At 40.5% G+C, this 22,843-nt stretch overlaps 2 protein-coding genes across 13 annotated transcripts in view; one reads left to right on the plus strand and one right to left on the minus strand.

Annotated features, from left to right (window-relative positions):
- Positions 1-18,914, minus strand: part of LRRTM3 (leucine rich repeat transmembrane neuronal 3) — a 78,472-nt gene extending 59,558 nt beyond the window's left edge. Inside the window, exons 1-2 of one of the 2 annotated variants that reach the window (XM_017826114.1) lie at positions 18,402-18,914; positions 16,536-18,067 (exon numbers count right to left, since the gene is read on the minus strand). In XM_017826114.1, coding sequence (XP_017681603.1) covers positions 16,536-18,067; positions 18,402-18,405 — 1,536 coding nt within the window. In that variant the 5' untranslated portion in view covers positions 18,406-18,914. Of the gene's footprint in view, positions 1-16,535; positions 18,369-18,401 lie in introns of those variants that run through there. The other variant, XM_017826113.1, reaches the window with a different exon arrangement.
- Positions 1-22,843, plus strand: part of CTNNA3 (catenin alpha 3) — a 438,877-nt gene that overhangs the window by 186,864 nt on the left and 229,170 nt on the right. The gene's annotated exons all lie outside the window — the stretch shown is intronic.

Here is a 22,843-nt window from a genome sequence, read left to right on the forward strand (position 1 = left end):
TCGCAGAATGCTCCTGAGCTGCTGCTGTTGCAGAGGATGTGGGATGCAGGGTGGGGTAGCACATTCCTTCTCAATAATCCCCTGTTCTTTCTGCCTGGGCAAGCCCGGCTTTGTGCTCAGCAAGGGTCACTTGATTTTAATATTTCTTATATTAAAAAATAAAAAAGGACTATTTCTTTTCACATCTTTCGTTTCTGTGTGTGGTATTAGCAGTGAAGTACTGCCATGTGGTTGTTGCCAGGTTGTGTCACTGCCTGTCCATTTAAGCTGGATTTCATCAGTTTATCATAGACAGCTGTGTTTCAATGCTACTTACTGGTTCTAGTATAAACACTAGGATAAAAATGGGTTATTTTTAAAGATTTTTTAGAGGGAATGATAGCTACAGCATCAGCATGTTTTTGCTAAGTCATATTGGGTCGGACCAATACTAGAAATCAGTATAGAGGTTATCAATAAAACTGAATTTTGTCTGGTGCTATAAATACAAAGTTGTGATTTCCACTGACATCAATTAAAAAGTTCATTAATTCTAGATTATTAAATGATAAGTACAAAATTTGATTTTAGTCCCTTTCTCAATTTTCAGAAAGTTCTCATCTGAATAGACATTCCCAGTTATAATTTTACTATGTGAGTGTACATAAACCTGTGAGCAATTGGATTATGAGCCACTTTAGAAAAAATAGCCACAATTCACCCAGTGGAATAAGTCTTTTAAAACTAACAAAATGAAACCCTGAATTTTTTTATGGTGGTGATAATTGCTGGTATAAAGGTTGTGAGAGTTCTGGTTTGTTTACTTTGTTGGAGGATATACAGTACTTTTCAATGCAGTGTTGCCCTGCTGCCAAGCATTGTGTTTCCCTGGAGTTCAGTAGGCCAACATCATCTGCTGTCCCTGAAGGAGGAAAGCCTGCCAAACCTCAACAGGCCTCCATGCTGATTACAGGCACTGAGTTACTTCATTTTATGGGTTGACAGGCTAGAAGATTTCAAGCAACATTTTAGAAAGTAAGAAAACAACCAATAAAGTAATATTAATGAATAAACTCTTAAAAATGGAGAAAGGCTATAGAGAAGATAATACATAATTTTGGCTGTATAAAATGGGATTATGTTAATTGGACAAGCCAAAATGTGATCAGCACTGCTGCTGAAACAGAGGCCAGACAGTAGTCAAGATGACAAAATTAATTTTTACCACACAAAGGCAATTCCTGTTAGAGTTTTCTGAACAGACAGAGTTGAGGAGCTCCAGACTTCCTTGCCCATTTAAAGCTGTTGGTCCCATCTGAGAGTTACAGCATCCCTGCCTTTGGGAAAATCTGGTGAAGCCCCTCTGAGGGCTGTGAGGTACCTGTGACTGTGTGTGGTGGGAGCTCTTCCCACAAATCTCACAAAGAGGTCACTGCTTGAACAGAGTCTTAAAGTGCAGTGAGGAATAGCCCCTTTTGCAAGGTGGGACATGTTTTTGAGTACTAGTTTTAGTGTCTAAAGAGAAATGGAAATCCACTCTGGCTTGATTAAGCAGGGTTGCCCTTAATTGTGTGGAACACGGGTGACGTGGTCAGGGTGCCACAGCCATGGGAGGCTGAGCATCTGTTCCCAGTGCTGCCACAGCCTGAAAGGAAGCCAGAGCAGGTGTCTTGTCTGTATAAATGAGATTAATAATGTTTTGCAAAGTGTTTCAAGACTCTCTAATGAAAGGTGCTTCGATATTTTTGTTGTTAAGATTACTTTAAGGTGTGATATTTATTTCTAATTAGAAATAATTCTGTTATTGAAGCAGTGGGAAAGGAATGTTAAAATGCTTAATTTAATAAGTGATAGATAACTGACTTGATGAGCTTGGAAAATTAGATGTTTTTTTTATACGTGATGCTTAAACTCCAAGTAAGGAAAATACTTTCCAGATTCATGGCTTTGATTTCTGCATTCACCAAGCAAAGAAATGAAACAAGAGATGTACTCCTCCTGCTGAGGGTATTACTTAGAAGAAATCTTTATGTCCTTATCTGCTAACGTCCCAAAACTTAAACAAATATGAAGGTTAGTGAAGTTCACAACAGATATTTGGCTCACTGGGGGACTGACTTGACTTGTAAAAGTGAAAATATTATGATGGGTTTTGCCTTCCCTTGGTTTGGGAGTAATTGTGGGCTGGTGGGCAGTAGCCTGACTCCTCTGCAGCAGCACAGCACAGCATGTCAGAACATTCCCTGCATCTGGGAACATCCCTTCCCACCTGGAGTATTAAGTGCAGGAATGACAGTGTTATAAAATATTTACAGAGTCTGTTACTGAAAGCCATCAACTTGTAAAACTCAGAAAAACCCAACCCTTTTTACAGTGTGTGTTGGCTCAAGATTCTCCTCCCTGAGGAGCATTTGGGACAAGACACAAAGTGCATTATTAGCTGTTTTCCACCTACAGGTCAAGATGGCCTGAACCCCCTGACCCTGATTTCTAGGAAATGTAAAGAATCGATGGTGCCATCTTCTTTTCCAATGAAAGCCTGTTTACTGTCTCCTACAGTTTTTGTGTGTAACAGGAACTAATAGCTAATTTAAGCAGTCAAGCCTTTGAAAAATAGAATGCAAAAAGGGCTGTTTATGATGAAATAATTCTTCACTGTGATGCTGGCTTACCTCGTACCTTGTTTTATAAACCTTAAACGAAATAATTCTGTAAGTTTACACAAGGGGACCACAATTTGAACAGGAATAACATTGCATGTCTTAGGGTAACACACGTCTGGGAAGATCTAAGTCAAGTGTAGGCTGTTTGTGTGTCTGGTGCTGTTCCTCAGGGAGAGCACCATTGTGTTTGAGCTTCTGCAGGCTGGCCCTCAGAGAGATGTGGATGCTGTGGGGAGGGCACACTTGAGCTGCTGTGTGTTGTGCTGGAAAGCTGAGACGAGTGGATTTGTTGCAGTCATCAGAAGTCACGCTTATTTAGTGAGGAAATTGTTAAATGCTAAGGCCTCTCGTCAGCACGGTACCACTGTCCTACTTTCATACCACTGATTTGCAAACTGCAGCATATGGGAATGTTCCATAAAACTCAGCTAACCTTTTGGAATGCTTTGATGCAGGAATTAGTCATGAAGGTTAAACTTTGTGAAACACCCTTGTGATTTTATGGTAACCATACCCTCAAAGTCCTCAGGCCAGTGTGTTCTTACTAAGCTCTGTCTTTGTGTTTCATGGGACACTTAGCTGGAAAAGTCATAACTTATTTGAAAAAGTCATAACTTGGGTTTCAGTGGACCAATCTGAGTTGAAGAAAAGGAGAGCATGAGGGTATAAGAGGAATTTCCTGCTTTTTAACAGCAGTAGAATTTTCTGCTGGATTCATATAGATGGAAAAAACAAAGAGATGAGTATGCCATCTCTCCAGCCTTGATTCATCTAGTCCACTGACAAGAAATTCAGACTTTGAAAGACATTCAGGTATTTCCTACTCAATGTGACTTCTGAACTGGCCACTATCAAACCGGGAGGTATTTCTTTGTTACAAAAGCAGAAAGCGTCTGTGCTGCAAAGTTAGTGGAAATTTCATGGGATTCTTCGTGAAGATTTGAAAAACTCTCTCCCTTGTACGTTTGAAATCAAAACTCTATCACATTTACTCCAACTAGAGAAAAATTTGCAAAGTGCCTTGAAATAATTTTTACATAAATTTTTCCCCCGGGGCTGGGGGAAATAACCAGAGGTCTCAGGAAAAGGGTCTTTTAACTTGTGCCATGCATGTGCTGCTTTGCAGTATTTCACTCCAGTCTCAGCTCTGCAGCCCTGAAGACTGCGAGTCTGAAACTAAACTCCTAAAATTATAAAAGCTTAAAATAAAGTGAAGGTTAATGGTCACTGGCTTCTTTCCCACAGGCTCTGCAAACTTTGCTGTCTGGAACAGTAACAGAAGATGAAAGCACAAGGCAGTTATATATATTGTTGTTCTTATAGTCAGTGTTACTACTGTCAAGCAAAACAACACTTCCTTAAAAAACACCACACTGGAGCCAACAGCTAACCTGAGGCAGCTGCTGCTGCTGGTGGAGACCCTGGGAAGTGCACAGTTTTGTCCATTAAACAAACTCTTATATAGAATGAAACCAGCAGAGAAGGGATGTGCAGTGACTCTTCGCTGACCTATGTTGCTTCAGAGGCATAAAAAGAATGCAAAGGTGTTTGCTGAAGTTATTGGGCTGCCCTGGACACTCACTCAGTAGGGTTTTGCCAATACCCTTTTGCAGTCTGCACTGTGGAGCTGTACTTGAACTTGCCCCTTAGAAAGGAAAATATGGCTTAGAGAACAGCTGCTTTTCAGGCATTTTAGGAGGCTCATTGGCCAGCTGGATGTGAAGCAGATGAGAACTAATACCTAATCTTTCTCTGAAGGATCTCTGAAGTTCATCAACTTACTGGAGACTTCCAGTAATGCTTGGAAAAGATGCATAGGCCAACCCAGTGAAGGTGTTTGAGTAGAGGTCTTGAGTTAGGGGACTGAAAGGTTGCTCACTACCCCATCCAACCTGGCCTTGAAATGGAGGATCACTTTAGAGTACTGTCACAAGTGATCTGAGTGAATGATCGAGTGGTCTCACTTGTGAAGGAACTGGGTCAGGTACAGTCAGAACTGAAATCCAGCTGAAGAGGATTAATTTTCATGTGTCCCCGTGTTTTGCCCTTATTGACTAAATGAGCCTTGTAATTATCACAGTGATTTTTGGAATGTATTAACAAATAGGGGCTGTGATTTCGAGTAATGTTGAGTGTTTGACTTTGAGACATTCCTTTATTTCAGGCTGTTTTGGGAACAGTTTAATGCCTATACATCTTCACAGATTTGCCAATCCCCTTCTTTCTCTTACTGACATTAGCATGCAGCACCACTGCAGTGTTAGCAAGTGCTACATAGCAGGTGGATTTCCACAGAATTTCAGTCTTGCTCCATCTACTGCCTAACACAGGTTTTCCATCGGCTTCTGCAGTTCCTCAGTTACCCTCCCCCTTCAAAGCTGTTAATTCATTTAATAAAATTGGACTCCCAGATTTATGCTGGAAAGAACATGTGATAGTCTCTGTGTTTTCATTGTGTTGGGCATGCAGAGAAATGGGAGAGAAAGTATTAAATCGTATAAAACAGACATTAAATGGAATGAAGGTGCAGGTAAGGGACAAAGGCTATGGATTTTTCAGAAGGGATCTCTAAAAAAAATGAATGTTTTATTTGAAACCTTTTAAAAGGAGGTAGAGTCCTTGTTCCAGAGTATAGATTGTAAATCTTTGATTAAATCCTGAAACAGCCCTATTAAAGAGACGCAAATGTTCTGTGGTACTGAAGAAAAGGGGATCATGGGTTATTCAGCTGCAGTTCTAAGAGCCTGTTATAACCATGCATTTTAATGAAGCACATCAGCTCAAGGAATGCTGTCTATACACTGCAGCATAGCTGCCTGCCTGGAAAACTATCCTATCGATAAACAGAGCACTTCTATTTGCAAAGGCCCTTTTTAAGTACATTAAAAAAAATCCATTTGGGAGAGATTAATTAATAATTAAGCTGGTGCGGAATTAACCTTAGGCAGATCTGCTTCCTCTTTGCAGAGACGTGGCCTGTCTTTCATGCAGTGCCCCAATAAAGCAGTGATACAAAAAAAATTCAATTCTTTGTAGCTAATCAGCTTCCTGTTACAGCAAGGGCCAGCGTTTGAGATGGCTTTTGTTTTCTCATGCGTAGCAATGTTTCAAGGTTATGTTAATTTTCACTTAAAATTGATAGGATAGGGTTCCTGCAGAAGGCACAAATATTCCAAACTGCTTTATTTTATCTTTTTTTTTTATTTGTTTTTCATAGTATTTGAGCATGAATCACTTCCCTGTCTCTCATTTTACTTGTTATTTGATCAATGAGTCTTCTCTGCTGGGGGGAGTAATTTAAAACAGTCGTGAAAATGTCTCTAACATTTCTTTGCTGCTGGAGCTGAGGTTCTAAAGAAGGCTTTGCAGGGGCATGCCTTGGTAGAAATTCGAGGGCATTTGGTATAGGGCAGGTAGCCCTTAGATTCTCTTTTTATTTGTGTGAAATAGCTAATCAAAGAGAAGAGGAACTCAGACTGGAGGAAAGAATGGAAATGGAGAGGGACAGAGAAATCTGAAAAAGAAATCAAAGGAATGATACTTTTCCTTTCTATGAGAGTATCTATGACTTGGGGTTTCCTGCTATTGGGAAAGCCCCTTAATAACCCTCCTTGAGGTTACAGGCACAGACAGAAAATCCTGTAGTCTATGACAAGGATGAAAGCTCATAAATCCTGATGTTGCTAAATTGAAATTAAATTTGCAAGTTTTGGATAACAGGGTATTTCTCTAACTCTCATGTCTTCTCCCATCCTTAGTTCTGCAAATTGCTTTCCACTGCTCTTCTGAATTAATTCAAATAGAGGATCTATCCATAATCATTATAAAAATGTATAAGCCCAGGCATGCTGTGCAGTCGACCATTAGTGTTCATATTATTTGACAAATTAAAGTGCTGGAAAGTTAGACTAAAATACCATTCTGACAGTACCCCCTACCTAAGGCCACCTCACCAGCTCTTCTTGGAGCTCTCTAGGTTAGGGAAGAAGGTCATCCATCTCTCTTGGAAGTGACTGTCAAGCCCTGAATATGTGTACAAGCACATTTACAAACAAACAAGATTATTTTGGTACCTTTCTCTGTTGATACTGGGGTGTTGACATATGTGTGGGATACTTTCAGTGTATGAACTAGTTGGAAATAATGAGTCCTTGTAATAAATTCTTACTACAGAGTCTCTATGTAGGAGCATTTTCTTTTCATCACCTCATTAACGAGTTTGAGCCATTAACAGCTTAAAGTGCTGAATAAGGATTTACATTTAATTGAAGTCCTCTGTTCTTAGCTGACAAAATGTATTTTACACACTTGATGGATGTAATTAGTGTGATGAAGCTTTAAAAGAAGTTGGCTTGGTTAAATTTAGAATTTGCCATGTCAGTTTATACATGAAGCCAAAGCATATGTATCAGTAGTTCTGTGGCTTTGGAAGAAATGCATTTCATTAGTATTAGTGATTTATGATACTGGTACAGTCCAAATCCAGCATGCTTTCAGATTTTGAGAGTGTAATTTCAAATTATTTTGTGGTGCTACATGATAGCTGTTGCAGATCAGAACTTAACATTACATGCCATGGCTACAGACAAACTGTTATCCTTTGGATAGCAAGGAATTGTGCATAATTGTTTAAGTTACTGTGCTTTATTAAACTTTCATAAAAGGAGACCTCCATGAATCCTGCTGGGCTTTAGTGCATGCAAACTAAGGGCAACTGCACACCACTCAGTCCCTTTTCCCAGTCACTGTTCCTGCTTTCTGCTCAGCCTGATTCAATGTACAGGATTCTCATTTAGAATGAGAATTTCCCCCCATGTTCTCTGTGGCTGTGACTTGCTTACTGAGAAAAATGAAGAACTTGTTTGTGTTGGCAGCATCAGTAGGGATGGATAGAAGATGCTGTCCAGTATCGTGTGTGCCTGAAGTAAATTTGCTCTTTAATGAAGGACGAGTTTCTGGCTAGTAATTGAGGCTCCTAAACTCGTAAAATAGTATTGCTGTGTTTTGCTGCAGGCCCACATTTTGTATCAGTAGTGTAGCCTGGAAACTGTTGTTAAAGATAAATTAAAGTAGGGAAAACTAAACATTTAGGCTCAGAAATAGAGAGACTGTTTGCAATAGGAAAAATTCCCACAGGCGGGTTGCCATCCCTGTGTGTAGTGATCCTCTGTTGGCAGGTGGATGGTAAGTGTGTTCCACTGTGAGTCACAGCTGTAATAACACACAAAATGAATTTTTGAATTGGAAATTGCTGTGCTGTGCAGTGTGTGTGTGCTCTGGGCAGTACAGTGTGTGTCAGGAGAAGCTGGCTGGGATGAAGCAGTGGAGAATGGAGCCTGCACTGCTCCGAGGGTATGACTCATATCACAGATGGCTGCAAGGCTAATACTATGATATGAAAGTGTTACATTACAACTAATATCACACTGCTAACAGAACTCTGATGTGCTGGAATGGTTATTTGATGGTTTATTCTTTTTTTTTGAAGAGAAAAAGATGATCCTTTTCTAATACCTTGGCTAAATAGTTTTGGACGAGATTTACTATGATTGTTTTTAGTGAGGAATGTGGGAGATAAACTCCTCTGGCTAAAAAATCCCCAGACTTCAGAATCTGTAGCTGTTTTCTAAAGTGAACTATAGTTAATTATTTTTCTGAGGTGAGTTAATTTTAACTGTGTGCCAGGAATCCTTTCTGTAGCAGGTCAGAAGGCAATTCCTCAGGACGTGCTCTTTTTCAACATGCAGCCCACCCACTGTTACTCAGGTAGTCTGTCTGTACCTCACTGAGGTACAACTGTGTCCTTTCCCTCGCAAGACAACTTACAAAGTCTCTGGGAAAGTCATTTTTAGACCAGCTTCATGGAGCTGGCCAGAGCACTTTGTAGACCCTGGAGTCTTGTTCAAGTTTCCAATTCTGGGGAGAATAAGAAAAGAGATAGTGTCTGTCACAAAGACTAAGTGCTCAACTAGTGCAACAAACAGGTGGGATTTGGGTGTTTAAATTCCCATTTGCAGGTTTGAAAATCTTTCCTACAGTCTGTTTTAAAATAAACAGGATAATCTATAGGAAACTGAAAAAGTAGTTACAGGAAACTAATTAAGATGAAGTCTGAAGTGTTTTTCTGTTTGACTCCAGTTTGCATTTTGTAAACTGTGTTCCTTTTCTTCTGCTTTTATCACCTGCAGCTTTTACACAACTTACCAAAAGCCAAATAGACGCTTCTGCACAATGTGTTTTAATAAAGAAAAGCAAACAAAGAACAGTGTGTGTTCTAGAATATACATCAAAAAGTCTGGATTTCTGGGACAAGGAATCCATTTATGATGGTTGTGTTTGCAGTGGTTCAGTGATTTCTATGACTAATGTGTTACTATTGCTTATTATCTACACTTCAGCAAAACACATGTTCAGTCTTCACATTTCCCTCATCTACAGCTACTTTTTAATCTTGAGGGCAATGAAGGGAAGAATTACCAAGGTAATTAGGATGCCCAGCTTTCATTGGAGATCTTGTTTTGTACCTTTGAATGTTTTGTGCACTTTTCCTCCCCTGAGTTCCGGATGGGTCAGGAAGGGGATGGTAATCTCACTGCATTATTTGGGAGTCTATTTGATGAGTTTTGCAGCCTTTAGGGAACTGGAAAATCTAAGTGCCCAATTTAAAAATCAGAACCATGAGTTCTAATTTTTATAGACACAAGTTAAAGAGCTGGTATTCAAACATGCAGTAAGTTGTTCCTGGCCACAAAGGGCGCATGCAAGACCCAACACCACCACCTGTGATTTGCCATGAAGCACAAAATAAGTGCCAGGAGGATGTGCTCAGCTAGAGCACGTTACCTGTTACCAGTAGCTTATCATTTCTATAAACCCCAACAAAATAGTAAGATGAAATATATTCTGATTTTTCCCATTCCAGCTCAGTCCCACAGTTTCAGAAAGGACATCTTACATTATAAGAAGGTATTTTCTCCCTTTCATTTAGGAAGGTGTGAAATAGAAGAGAAATTTTTTATTTGATGTTTTAAGATGTCCACAATCTGACAGTAGCAAATTTTTTTAAAAAATAGATGTTTAAAATATTTCTAAGAAATGCACAAATGTTTATCTGGCATTCCATTTTTTCTTTAGAATGTGATTTTTAAATCTTTTAAAACCAGTTGCTTTTTCTGGAAAACCTGAGTGATCCTTCCTAATTTTTGCTCTCACTGTAAGCTGCGTGAGTTTTTCCCTGAGTTTTTTTTCTGGTTTTTATCTCTCAGTATGGTTATGGACGAACTAGTGCCCACGAAAATGCAGTGTTTTCTTACAGCTACTACATCACACTATGGGATATAGTGCCAGTATAATCCATGGCAAGTATGGGGGGTACTGTTGGATTTCAAGTGAGAATAACTAATAAAGACTGAGCTCGTGGTGACAGCTCCTGCAGGCTGTGGCAATGTCACCATGGTAAGGTTTGCTTTCTTCTGGCAGTAAGCAGCTGGGTTCCTGAGAGACTGAGCTGGCTAGTTAGATGTTTTGTTAGTTTGAATAGAAAAGGATTTGCACACAACTGAGCAGGTGAGCTCCTCAGTGGTGTGAAGCAGTGAACTTGTAATGCGTTTGTGTCCTCGTTTGGAGCGTCAGGAGATGAGTAATTAAGATGTTTTATTTTCACGTGTCCTCGTGATGTATTGGTAGAGGCTGGCTGTCGTAAAACACTTGGAGAATTTGCAAGGTTGAACTGTAATTATGAAGTTGTACATGGTCTCAGTGCTACTGCTGGTGTTGAAGTAATAGAAATTCAGCCTTCAGGCGAGAGCTGTGACACGTGGGCAGGGTATCAGTGGCACAGCAACACAACAAGGGAATGGGTCTAGTGGTTAAAGTGACACACGTGAGGGCTTTTTGGAGAACTCCCCTTCAAGATTACACCTCCAGTTCAGTTGCTTCTTGGCAAATGAAAGAATTTGTGGGCAACAGTAACAAACTGTAAGTAAAGAATGAAATGCTTTGTTTGGTTAAAGGGTTTGGTTGATTTTGGTGATGAAGAGTGTGATTTTTCACATGAGCATGTCATATTTCCTGTAATAACATCAGTAGGTTTCATTAAGCACTTTATAAAGAAGTTAATAAATAGGGATTACCTGCCCTTTGATCCCTTCTCAGTAAACAGTGCTTATTCTTACACTAGAATGCTAGTGCTGTGCTCATGATAGCCTAACAGTGGGAGCAAGACAAGAATTGTAGGGAAATGTGATTTCTGTGATGGACTGGTTGGATAAAAAAGATGCTGCCTACTTGCAAATTTCTTTTCATTCTTGCTTTTATGGTGGTTTTGCTCATTCTAAATGAGATTTGAAAATTCCCTGGTAGCTAAACCATTGGCCATCAACTCCCACTAGTCTTCCCAGAGAGTCCTGGATAAACTCCCTTTTATTACTTTACGACCTCCTTGGTGATCTATTCATAGCTGTTGAGCTCAGTCACTTTTTGCTCCTTTTGTGCCCTACTGTGTTCCATTGGCAGGAATGCCAGGAAATAGTTTGGCTATAACCCTGAGAATCACATCAAAATCCCATTCAGTACCACTGCAATGACACCCGTTCTCAAAAGGCTTGCTAGGCATGAAAAGTAAGGCATGGGATCATGGACTGACAGGTGACCTCCCCATGCACCTGAGAACATCAAAAATTAGAAATACAACTGTACTTCATTCAGAGGGGAGCAAAATGAGTTCTTGTGCATCTTCCTGAGGGAAATGAAATCTGACTGTTATCAACTATAATCCTGACTTCATTGGCTTATCTCATTCACCGTGGTTTAAAATCATACCAGTAACACTGGCACAGAGTTACTGAGGCATAAAGTAGCTGCTGCAGAACATGCAGAGGTTGCTGTGAGCCCAAACAGATATGGTGCACGTTCATGCCATCTCTGAGTTTCCCATTGTGTGACATTATTGTTGTTTGTAAATTTGATCTTTCATCATTTGCTTCTTGTCTCTTTGTACACTGTGTGTTTTTGAGAGGAAGCTGTTACTTTGATTTGTTCCCAGATGGTGAGTGCCCTTCCTTTTGATGTCTAATAATATCTTTCTCTCATTATTGTAAAAATAAACAAAAAAAATATTTTTTTCAACCTCTACTGTTATGAAGTCAAATGAGTTGTTTGTAGCCTGAGTTTATTTTATAGTCTATTAAAGTCACTTAGCGATGTTTTATAAGTAGTAAGTTCCAAATCAGTGGCCAGAAACTTGTCAGAGCTCCTGTCCTTGCTTACTTATATACTATTTGCCTTTTACTGGCAGTAGTGATTTACACACTGGATAAACTGTTTCTTGCTGGCGTTTATCTACTCTTATTTTTTCCATATATTCCTTACATTCAGGTTATGAATTCAGTACACAGATACAGTTGAGTACTTAGTATGCTGAAAGAGTTTGATGCTTCTGCCATGTGATAAAGAAAGACACAAAGTGAGAAGGAAAACACATCTATGTGTGAATTGATATATACTGGAGATACCTGTGATTAAACTCGCTCCCACTGGATGTCACTATTGTTCCACAGAAATTCATCCAGGAGAATATTTATCTAGCGTTGAGTGGCTGACAGCAAAGACCATTTGCTTGCAGCAAACTGAACATTTCTAATTGTGTTTGCAGGAATATTGTACATTCATGTTCATTTTGCGATTGGATTTTATATCAAGGTTCACCATTTCGTGATAGTAAAAAAACAGAGGGCACTGCCAAAGCTTCAGCTGTGATGGCTGTGTGAGTGCAGACAGTGAGTCAGGGAAACCAGCCAGCAGAGGAGCTTGCAGTCATTATACTCAAGCCACTTGTTCTCATTGTTATTCTCTTACTCTGCAATTGCTGGAGGTAATCTCAACACAGTGAATGAACATCACCAGTCTCCTCGAATTTGCTTAGAACATCAGTTATTTTCTTTTTCCAAAGAGGTGCATTTTGTGTGGTTTATTATTCTGAAATAGCGTTTGAATATTCCAAGAGCTAAGTCGTTGAGAGGCTGAGTAATCCACTGGCTAGGATGATGTCTTGGTGTGAGGAGACTGGATTATTCTCCCAGTACTCAACTGGTTTGTGATCAAGCAAATTCCCTCAAATCTGTCTATTTGCCATGGTCTGTCTGTCTTTTCAACATTCCTTTTAAACAATTTAATGGTAAGAGATTGTTGGAAGGTGTTTCTACAGTGTCTCACAGAGAAAGTCCTGGCTTGCCTTAAAATTTTTTGGGGGTGCTGCAATAAAATGAAACAGTCTGGTGATTCCACCAGCATTTCTCTCAACACTGTTTAAATAAATGTAGGCTGCAAAACCATGCCAATGGGCATGGAAGAGTGCTGCACTTTGTCTGTGGCTTGTAAAGCTCTGGTGTTCCAGTGGTAGCCCCAGAACTCCATATATGACTCAGGAAAAGGAATAGCAGATGACTAAAAATCCTAAAAACCACCAACCAAACAAACTCCAAACACTTTGAAACCCCATTTTTGCTCTCCTAAACTTGGAATGTGTGGGTAGTATCAGCTCCATTAAGGGAGAGCTAGGTCACTAGAGGCACTCAGTCACATCTCCTTCCTCAAGGTAGTGCCTAAAATGCTTGTGTGAAGGCTCACAGATTTGTAAGAGGCATCATAGCTCCTGCACATCCTCTGAGGATTCCTTGGCATCACCTCAGCAAGGTTTTAACAGTTTTGTCACAAGCTGGCACCAAAATATCCAAAACTCTACACAAAGCGGGGTCAGAATTTTAGATACTGGAGAGAAACAAAGGAGAAATTTCTTCTCTGGAACCTTGGAGGCTTCAACACTTCATTTGTATTCAGGAGAGGGGCAGCCTTTCACAGGGACTGAAAGTTGCTCAGCTAAGACCAAATCATTGCTAGAAGATTATTAGAATTTGTGGCTCTGGTGGCTGTGCCACCCAAAACAAGTCACTTCCAGAGCGTTTCATTTGACAGTGGTGAGGCTGAGTTGAGCTTAGTTCATGTAGTCTTTTTCCCAGGTGAAAGCATGGATTTTGTAATGTGTTTTAACGTGCTGTGACGTGGGTTTAAAGTGTTTTCTAAGCCATAGGCACTGGAGGGGGACTTAACACCTTGGCTCACAGGCCCCAGGCTGTGCAAGAAGGTTCAGAGAGTTACACTGGGCATCTTTTTTGTGTAATCAAACAGTGTTTTCATTATCAGTGATGATAGCAGCAATTACACATTCATCTGTGCGTGGGGCGTGTTTGGGAATTCGTATGAATTAATTGATCTGAGCATGTCTGTGCATGAGTATAGACATGCTGGTTTTTCACAATTATTGTTGTGACCCCTCCATGGTTAATGGCATACTGGCCTTGTTTTATATTTCATGCCCATAATTAAATATTTTTCAAAGGGAGCTGGTGAAAATTTTACAGGCATTGCTTTCTGAAGGAGGTTATGGATTGATTCTTTCTGAGTATTGTTATGGTTAGAACGAGGCACTAAAGAAACATAAAAGGAAGCATATAAAGTTCAGCTCAGTTATAGACAACTCATCCACAATCACAGTCCATTAAGAAGTTTTAGAAGGTGTATTAAATATTTTTGAATAGCAAAAATTCTAAAGCAATAGTATGAAATTATTTTCCGATTGCAGTTAGCATTCCTAAAACTAAATATCAAAATTTTAATTTATTTTTATATGGATTTATATATGTATACACATACACACACGTGTGTGTGTATGTATATATGAACATATGTATGTTTTGTACCAAATCTTTCTTTCTTTGGCTGTGCCTAATATCAGTCACCACTGCAGAGATTAAAGCCTGGGGAGGTACAGGGATGGTTCTTAACATGAAGTTTACAGCAAACTCTAATCCTTCAGTGCAGAGATAACAGAGGCCTCCTGGTAGAAAGCTGAATCCCATAATAGCCAAGATAATTAAATGTGTATTGACTTTTTAATAGCAACTTTCAAGGTACAACTCAGGTACAACTGTGCTGTGCTGCTGAAGCCTCTCGAGCACTTGCATTATTAATGGTGTGGGATCCTTCCTCTACTCAGGAAAACAGGTTCTCTGTTGCAGGGTTCACTATAGGCTCAAGCTTCTACCCTTGGCTCTTTCCTCACTACAGTCCTTGGAAATGAGAATGTTCCATTACATGAAAAAAAACCCAACCCAAACCCCTTAGTTGTTTTTAAGAGGTGCTTTCTAGCTTTGTTGTCATTGTATCTAGCAGGTTTCAAGGTGATTGCCTGGGATTGGGTTTTTTCCAGTAACAATTCAGGAGCACATTCTGCTAAGGTTTTGCTTTTTCTAATCTGCTGCAGTGAAACTGCTTTGTAGAAACATCCCCTCCCACTGAAGACGTGCAGTTTACTAAGCCAAATCAAGTTACAAAATAGACATAATTAAATTACTGACTTGCTTCTGTAAAGGTGCTGCTGTATTATTTAATAGCTTCCCTTCCTGGTAATCAAAATTAGAGGTATGATTTATTTGCAAATATGGGGGATATTATATTCTTCTGCAACCAACAACATACATGACTTTGGGAGAAGGAAGGCAGGGAATAGCTGGGTTACAAATCTGTATTTTGCCCAGAACTACTGATGAATGACTAGACATTAAAACTGAGTATCTGTGAATTCTTGTAATGTCATTATGGTTTTGCTAAGAGAGAATAATAATTTGTCACTGATTTATGTAAGGATTTTTGGATGCACTCAGATCAGTGGGTAACCAATTTTCTCTGAAAGCTCTTTGCAGCTGTAGTATGTCTAAAATGTACAGTGTTTGGCTTTTTAAGTAATGAAGCTTTATTTACTTATTAGAGGGTCAGTGTGCAAAACACATCACACGACCTTAACAAGCCTAGCCCAGCAAATAAACAGAAATAGAAGAAAATGATGGATTTTAATGATTTCCTCAGCTACATTAATGCCTTTGACAGTCTTGAAAAGAGAATTTCTAATGAGCACTGAAACAAATGTGTGCAGGAAGTGGTCTTGCTTCTGCTGCCACACATTTGAGTTCCTCTAATTGCATCAATAAGGAATTTCTGCTCCTCATCTAATGAATGCCTTTTGACTACTTTCTGAAAGGCAACTGGATGTAGGGATAAACACTGGCACCTTTTATATGAAGTCACATAAATAGGTTTCAATTACTAGTTATCAGCCCTATAGAAACACTATTATAATGCAGTACAATAAATCCCATTGTAGCTCTTTATTTTTAAACTTTTATTAAGCCTTGGTTTCCCTCAGCTTTGCTTTTTAGTGATACCTCATGTCCTAAGGCTGCTTTAACTCCTCAATGGCTTTATAGTCTCTCTTGTGTTGGGCAGCACTTAGACATTCTTTCAGAGCTGTTCCTGCACCATCTCTCTCCTCAGACACCTCAGAATTCATATGATGCTACAGCACCTGGGTCTTTAGTTTGTTCTGGGTTCAAAAAGTGACTTTTAGAGCAAGGACTGGGGGTGGGGAGGGGATTGGGGAGGCAAAGGGGGGACACACACACTGAGTTTGACTTTTTTTTTTTCATTGTTGTCATTTTTCTCCCTAAACAGAGGCACAGTTGCTGCAGGTGCAGTGGATTACTTATGAAAGAAGTTTTCTATTTAAAAACAAGAGAGACTTTAATGAAATCAGTAGAGGGTTTGTACAATAGGTATTGTATTAAACCAGAGCTCAGGCTTCACATTGATTGCGGTATTTAAATTTCAATGAGTTGATTATGTATGAGAGTAAAATGACCAGTATTATGAATGTACAAAAAAGAGACATGGAAGAGCTGTGCCAGAAAAGTGAGAAAAACGTTCCCTTTATAGTCCCTAGAGTTCAATAAAGTACCACTATTTCCCAGCTTTTAAAAGCTCTTTTATCACAATGGTTCATACCTCGCATTCCCTGGAGCCTGATTTGTTATACGTGCAGGGTCCCGTTCCGTTCAGCAGCATCTCGCTGGTCTCGGTGTTGGTGGGTTTGTAATCTACATAAAATTCCTGCGTGCTGGGAGTCATTTGCTTCAGCGACTGTCTTTTCTTTTTCCTGTGCCTTCGCATGAGCGAGCGCTGCTGCAGCTGCTTCATACTGGCAGGGTAGCGCTTCCATGACACATAGATCACCAGCAGGATCACAAGCACAGACAGGAAAAGAGCCACGCTGCCTGCTATGATTTTGTGGAAGGAGATGTGTTCTGTGTCGTGCTCGGGCTCGGAGCTCGATTCGGTGGCTCCGATAGTCGGGGGCAGAGGGGGCTTGCTGTCGTGTTTAGGCCTGGTGAGTTTTGGTTTAAACGTTGGCTTTGGGAGAGCTCGGGCTAGTTCAAACCTTTCTGTGGTACTTTTGCCACAGATGCTGTAGTTTTTCACTGCATCAATAACATTCACCCCTTGCAGCTCTTTGGGGCTGGCACAAATAATGGTGTTTTCCCTCAGCCCTCTAAAACTTTTAAGCCAGTTTACCAGGGAGCAAATGTTTCTGCTGCATTCCCATATATTGCCGGCAAGGCTGATGTCATTGAGGGATATCCAAGAATCCAAAATTTCTTGACCAATAAATGTGAGCTTGTTTGAATCCAGGTTGAGGCGCTGTAAATTGGGCACACACTGAAAAACACTAGGTCCACTGAAAGCTTCTATTTCATTGCCAGATAAATCAAGTCTTTGTAGTGAGCTCCAGGTCCAGGACATAGTTTGTCCTATCACACTGATTTTATTCCACTGTAAGTAAAGGTTCTGAAGGCTGACTAGCCTTGGAAAAAGTGCCAGGTTGAGCTTAGAAAATTGATTGTGCTCCAGGTGAAGCTCTTTCAGTCTGATCATACCTGCAAAGACATTCCTTGCTAAACTTCGGATGCGATTGTAACCCAGGTCCAACAGTTCAAGGTTCCTACAATCTTGAAATATTCGAACAGGGATGGTTCTTAGGGAATTGGACCGCAAATGTAAACTCAGCAGCTTCCTTAAGCCCCTGAACTGTTCAGATCCCAGAGACTGCAGCTGATTGTATGACAGATCCAAATTCCGGAGATTTGTCACAGGTCTGAAGGTATTATTAAGAAAATAGGAGATTCTGTTGGAACTCAAGATCAACTCTTTTAGTCTGCGTATTCCACTGAAAGCATTTTCGTCAATATTGCTGATGTGGTTATGGTCTAAATAGAGCCAGGTGAGTTGATTAAGACCTTTAAATTGATTGTATTTTAGTTTTTGGAGGCTGTTATATCGAAGGGACAAACCTAAACAACCAGCAGATATACTCGAGGGAATCTCCTGCAATTTCTGAGATTCACAATAAACCATTTTGCCTTCACACCTACAGCCCTTAGGGCATCCTCGTTCAGCAGAAGAAAGCATTGTCAGTAATACAGTAGGGGCTATTACCAGAGCTACAGCTGATCCGCTCAGTAGCCTAATTACATTGAAACCTGGAAATAAAAACAACTTAGAAAAGTTATCCCCCCACACATCAGTCATTTCTTTCAATCATGCTAAAATCTTTTACTTCAACAATCTTTTAAAAACCCCTAGCCAGACTCAACTAATTTTCACAGTTTTTTTTTTTACTCAGCTTTTTCTTTTTTTTTTTTTTTTAAGAATACCTTGATATAAATACTGAAAAGCAGTTGGGTAAAAGGTGTAATCCCTAAGCCATTTAAGTATAATAACAAATCACATCAAGGTAAGTCTATGGAGTAATTAAAGCACAGGCTATGCAGTAACTATGAACTATAAATTAAAAAGATAATATAAAAAACATACCCATCCTTTGTGTTGTTCAAAGGTCGTCCTTAGGTCTTTTGTTTTTTGCTTAGTGTGCCACAAGCATGGCAGCCCCTGTCAGCTGCACTGGAGTGAGTCAGGGCTCGCTGACACCCAGGAAGAAAAATTGGACCCCTTGGGAGATGGACCGATTTTGAAACATTATTCTTTGCCAGCCGTGCAGAACACTCCAAGAATAAATCAATCCCAACACAGCATTCGCAGCAAAATGTCAAATTCTTCCTAGGTAATAGGATCTTCATGGATATTACGTTTTTGCATCTTTATAGTTAGGCACCTGGCTTTTAAAATGTTGCTTTATAGGGAAGCATGTTAGATTCCTTCTCCAAGCACCGTTTAGCTATCTGAATTCACACATCTGTATTCCATAGCCCAGCGGTTCCCTCCCTGAGCACCCGATCCGGCTGGGCAGCTGCTCTGGAAGCGCAGGAGGTGGGATGAGCTCTCGCCGGGATCCCGCTCGGCGCAGTCCCGCTCTCTCCTGCCGAGAGCTCCGTCCGACTGTCGCCGGGCTGGCGGCGGGCGCTGCCTTATGTAAAGCTGCCCCCAGCGGCAGGAATACCGCGGGCATGTGCAGACCCTGCCTTTCCCTTGCAAATGAGCGAGCTCTCCCGGGAAAACAGGGATTGCTCCGAGTCACTGAGACCGGCGGAATGGTCAGCTGCGGCGTAAAGCAGCGAGGTGTGTCGAATACCCGAATCCTCTCAGTCTCTCCGGCTGTTTGTGAAAGCTACTCTGCATCCTTGAACTTGGCAGCAGTGAGCTGCTGAGACTTCGGTCTGAAGGGCTGATATGACATTTGTAGGACATGGATACAATTTTTGGTCCCAAGGATTTTTTTTTTCTTACTGCTTTAGATATGTGTTCACGTAACCTTTTTACAGTCACTCACTATTTTTCAGTGAAGTATCAGCCCCCTCAGTGTGTCCCTTATCAAGTGTTTCAGCGTGGACACTATATTTTACAACGTGAAGAATGTTTTGGAGCTGACATTTTGCCTTTTCGCTTTTTCTTCTCTGTTAAAAGGCACGGTGCCAGGAGGTTAGAAGAGAGTACTGCGCTCATTTATTTCCCAACTTGCTGTCACTTTGTTCCACAACAGTAACACTCCAAGCACAGGCTTCCCTAACCCTCACAATATAACAACTAAGCAGCTTGGTGTAGTACCTTAATGAGGTGAATAGATTTTACTGTAATTCGGGACAGGGATGGGATTTTATGTGGAGGTAAACTCTGCTGAGTTTTTTTAGATGTGGGACGCTGGACAGTCCTCATATATCACCTAAAGAGCTGCCTTGTCTTTCCTCAGCCTTCCTTTCTTTCCTGCGTGCTGTAGGGAAAGAACACATCCTCTTATCTGGGCAGAGCAAAGGTAAGATGGTGGTACAGTAAATGCACCATGCTGGCAGTCTTCCTTCACCAAGAAATATGTGATCAAAGATAATAGCGGGGAAGTGGAAAATCATGGCTCTTTGTGTGAGAATGGCCTGGAGCCTGAAGAGTAGTGTGCTGCTCCTTAAAAGAGGAGTACAGAGTGCAGTCCTCAAATGCACCCAGACGGTGCTGAGAACCACTTTTCCTTTCTGAGGCAGTATCCTTACCCCTTGGAATAATAGGCTTTGACTTTTCTCTTATTATTCACTGCTGTGGGCATAGAATAACTTAAAATGAGGTGAAACCCAAATTTTTCCAGGCATTGAAATGCCAGCTTTGCCTAGTACTTAGTCTGTGAATGAGTTCAGGTTTATAGTAATCCCACTAGGGCATCAAGCTCTAGTGTCTAAATTAGGAGCACGGTCGCTCCCAGCTAATAGCTGTGAGCACCTTTCACATCAGAAATACATCCTGCATCAAGACGAGTTCTGTGAAAATTCTTGCCTTTGGGTGAGATTTGTGGAGTGGGAAAGGGTTAATTCCTCCATTGATCTCTGTCAGTGTCACCATCTCCCATTCTCTGCTGCAGCTTGTTCCTGGCTCTTCAGTCTGATCTGTAGGGTCGAGGAGCCAGCGACAAACTGAAGGCTGCCCTGGGAACTGGGAGAGTCTGAGGAGCTGTTCTGCTGACAGCAGTGTCATGTGCCAGCCCTGCTGTGCTGGTGTAGGCTTTCCATCACGGCCTGGGGGTCTCTCTGTGCTTGATGGAGCAGGAAGGAGACAGTTCAGACCTTTGGTAAGTCAATTTGCCTCTTGGAACTGCTGCTGTTGATAGTAGATGCCTGTGAGAGGGAAACTTTATTGGAATGGTTCTTTTAGGTTCATAAACTTAGATGGCGTGAAGTTAGGTTTGAATCTTCACCTGGTTCAAACGCAGCATTTAAAGCTTCAGATAGCATCCAAATCCTTTCTCCTGAAGAATTGGTGCTACTTAGCATACCAGCTCGCACTCAGCCTTCTTCCCAAACTTTGCCTGTTCCTTTTTTTACTTTTCTCCCTCCTCCATATTGGTTGTGGAGTTAACAAGTAGCTTCTTGGCCACCATGAGTCAGCAGAGCCTCAGCAGCTTTCCCAGGGTTTTAATAATTGCCAATATACTGCACTAATAAGAGGGAACAGCCACTCTTTTACCAAGAGTTATTTTCATTTTTCTGAAAGGGGTGAGACATCAAGAGATGAACAGAGAGAGACCATCAAATCTATGTTAATGGATTGCCAAATTCAATTTTCTTTACTGAGATCCTTTTTGAATTACATAAGCAGGAAAAGTGCCAGTGTCTGATAAACAGTTTTCTTAAATTACATTTCTGTATCTTCATACAGCAGAATGGGTTCTCTTCCAGTTGTGGAAACAGAGCTGCTCCCAGTCTGAAACATTTCATATAAAATTTCAGACCAGGCTGGCCATATTATAAACAATGAAAAACAGAGAATTAAGTTAAAGCTGCGTTTTAGATAAGAAGATACCTTTCCCTTTTATTGACTACACCTTGTATATCAGTGCAGCCCTGTTGCATTACCCTTTAACTCCTGTAACCAGGAGAAAAGAACCTGAAGCCCAGCTGGTTTACTTTTGTTATGGATAAGCTATTTCCATTAGAACTAATACCATATCTTCTGGGTGCCCAAAATCCAGGAGTGTGTTGATGCCTTGGTATGAGTTTAACTCCAGTCCGGGACAGGAAGGAAAAGGTACAAGTGACAGAAGTCTCCATAACTTGATGCTGATTGAAAACTAGCGCTCGGAAACAATGTTATCCTTTCTCTTCTGCCTAGGAAAACAGTGTTTTAGCCAATTCTGCAGAGCTGAAACTCTTAAGCAAATGATTTCCTTTATTTTTATACTCTTGAACACGGTCTGTGTTTTGGAAGTTCAGCCTTAGACACAGATTGAGATACCACAGAACCTGGAGTGCTTTTTGAGCGGTTTTCAGTTTTGTGACTCTGTGATCGCTCCACTTTGTTTTTCTGAGGGGGAAAATGGCATACATCAGAAAATACATTGGCAAATGTATTGCTAGATATGCTTTAACCTTCATCCAGATGAAAAGAGGTGCGTTGGGCAGAGCCTGTGATGAACACAGTTTTCTTCATCATCATGATGGAAAAATTCAGACTTATTTGGAAATTATGCACTATCACAAGGTCCAGATTTTTCTCTTGGTGCTAAACTTTCAATAGGTTTTCTGTGTGGAAATTGTTCTGGATGGATTTCCCTGCTATCTGATTTTTCAGTAATTTGCTTCAGTTTAATTTCATGTTTGATTTTGGTTTTCCTTATCTAGTTAAATTTGAGTGTATTTTCTTTTTCCATTCATTCTGGCTGAGTTCTCTGTACCTAGCTGCAACTTCCCTATGGAAAGCTTAATGTGAATTACAGCCAAAATAGTAAATGGTGAATCAAAAAGTGACATTGAGTGTGAAAGCCTGTTCCTCTACAGAGCTAGTTTGGAACTGAAACATTTTGCAGAGAAAAGAGGAAACAGCAAATCTTGCATTTTTCAGTGTTATGAGAAGGCACCTGTAATGGCCAGGTACATCTGTTTGCTAAGTATATTTGAAAAGAGGGACGACAGAACTATCAGCTTCCGTAGAATGGGGGTGAGTGGGGCAGAGAAGGGATGTAAAATTCCCAAAGTGTAAGGAACCGGGTGCTGGTGGTTTCCAAATCGATCAGAAGCCTTCCCCTGCTCTGTCACATGGTTCACATTAGCCTTCCTCAGGACATTCCATGCTTACTCTTTAAAATCCAGTTCTTGTTTAATGATGTTGTTACAAAAAAACCACCCAAATTTAAAAAAAAAAAAAAGAAAATAATCTGAAAAATGTTTGTTGCTTCTATAAGAAACCCATTCAGGAAAGCTGTATGATCCTTTCTCAACACATTGCATTGTGTTTGTAATGCACAGACTTGGGAATTTAGACCAGGACAGAACACAGCATTTTCCTGCTCACAGACAGAGGGGTCTGGGAGTGCCTTTTTGTGT

This window comes from Lepidothrix coronata, unplaced genomic scaffold (assembly GCF_001604755.1).
Source record: "Lepidothrix coronata isolate B3197 unplaced genomic scaffold, Lepidothrix_coronata-1.0 Scaffold124, whole genome shotgun sequence".
Classification (NCBI taxonomy): domain Eukaryota; kingdom Metazoa; phylum Chordata; class Aves; order Passeriformes; family Pipridae; genus Lepidothrix; species Lepidothrix coronata.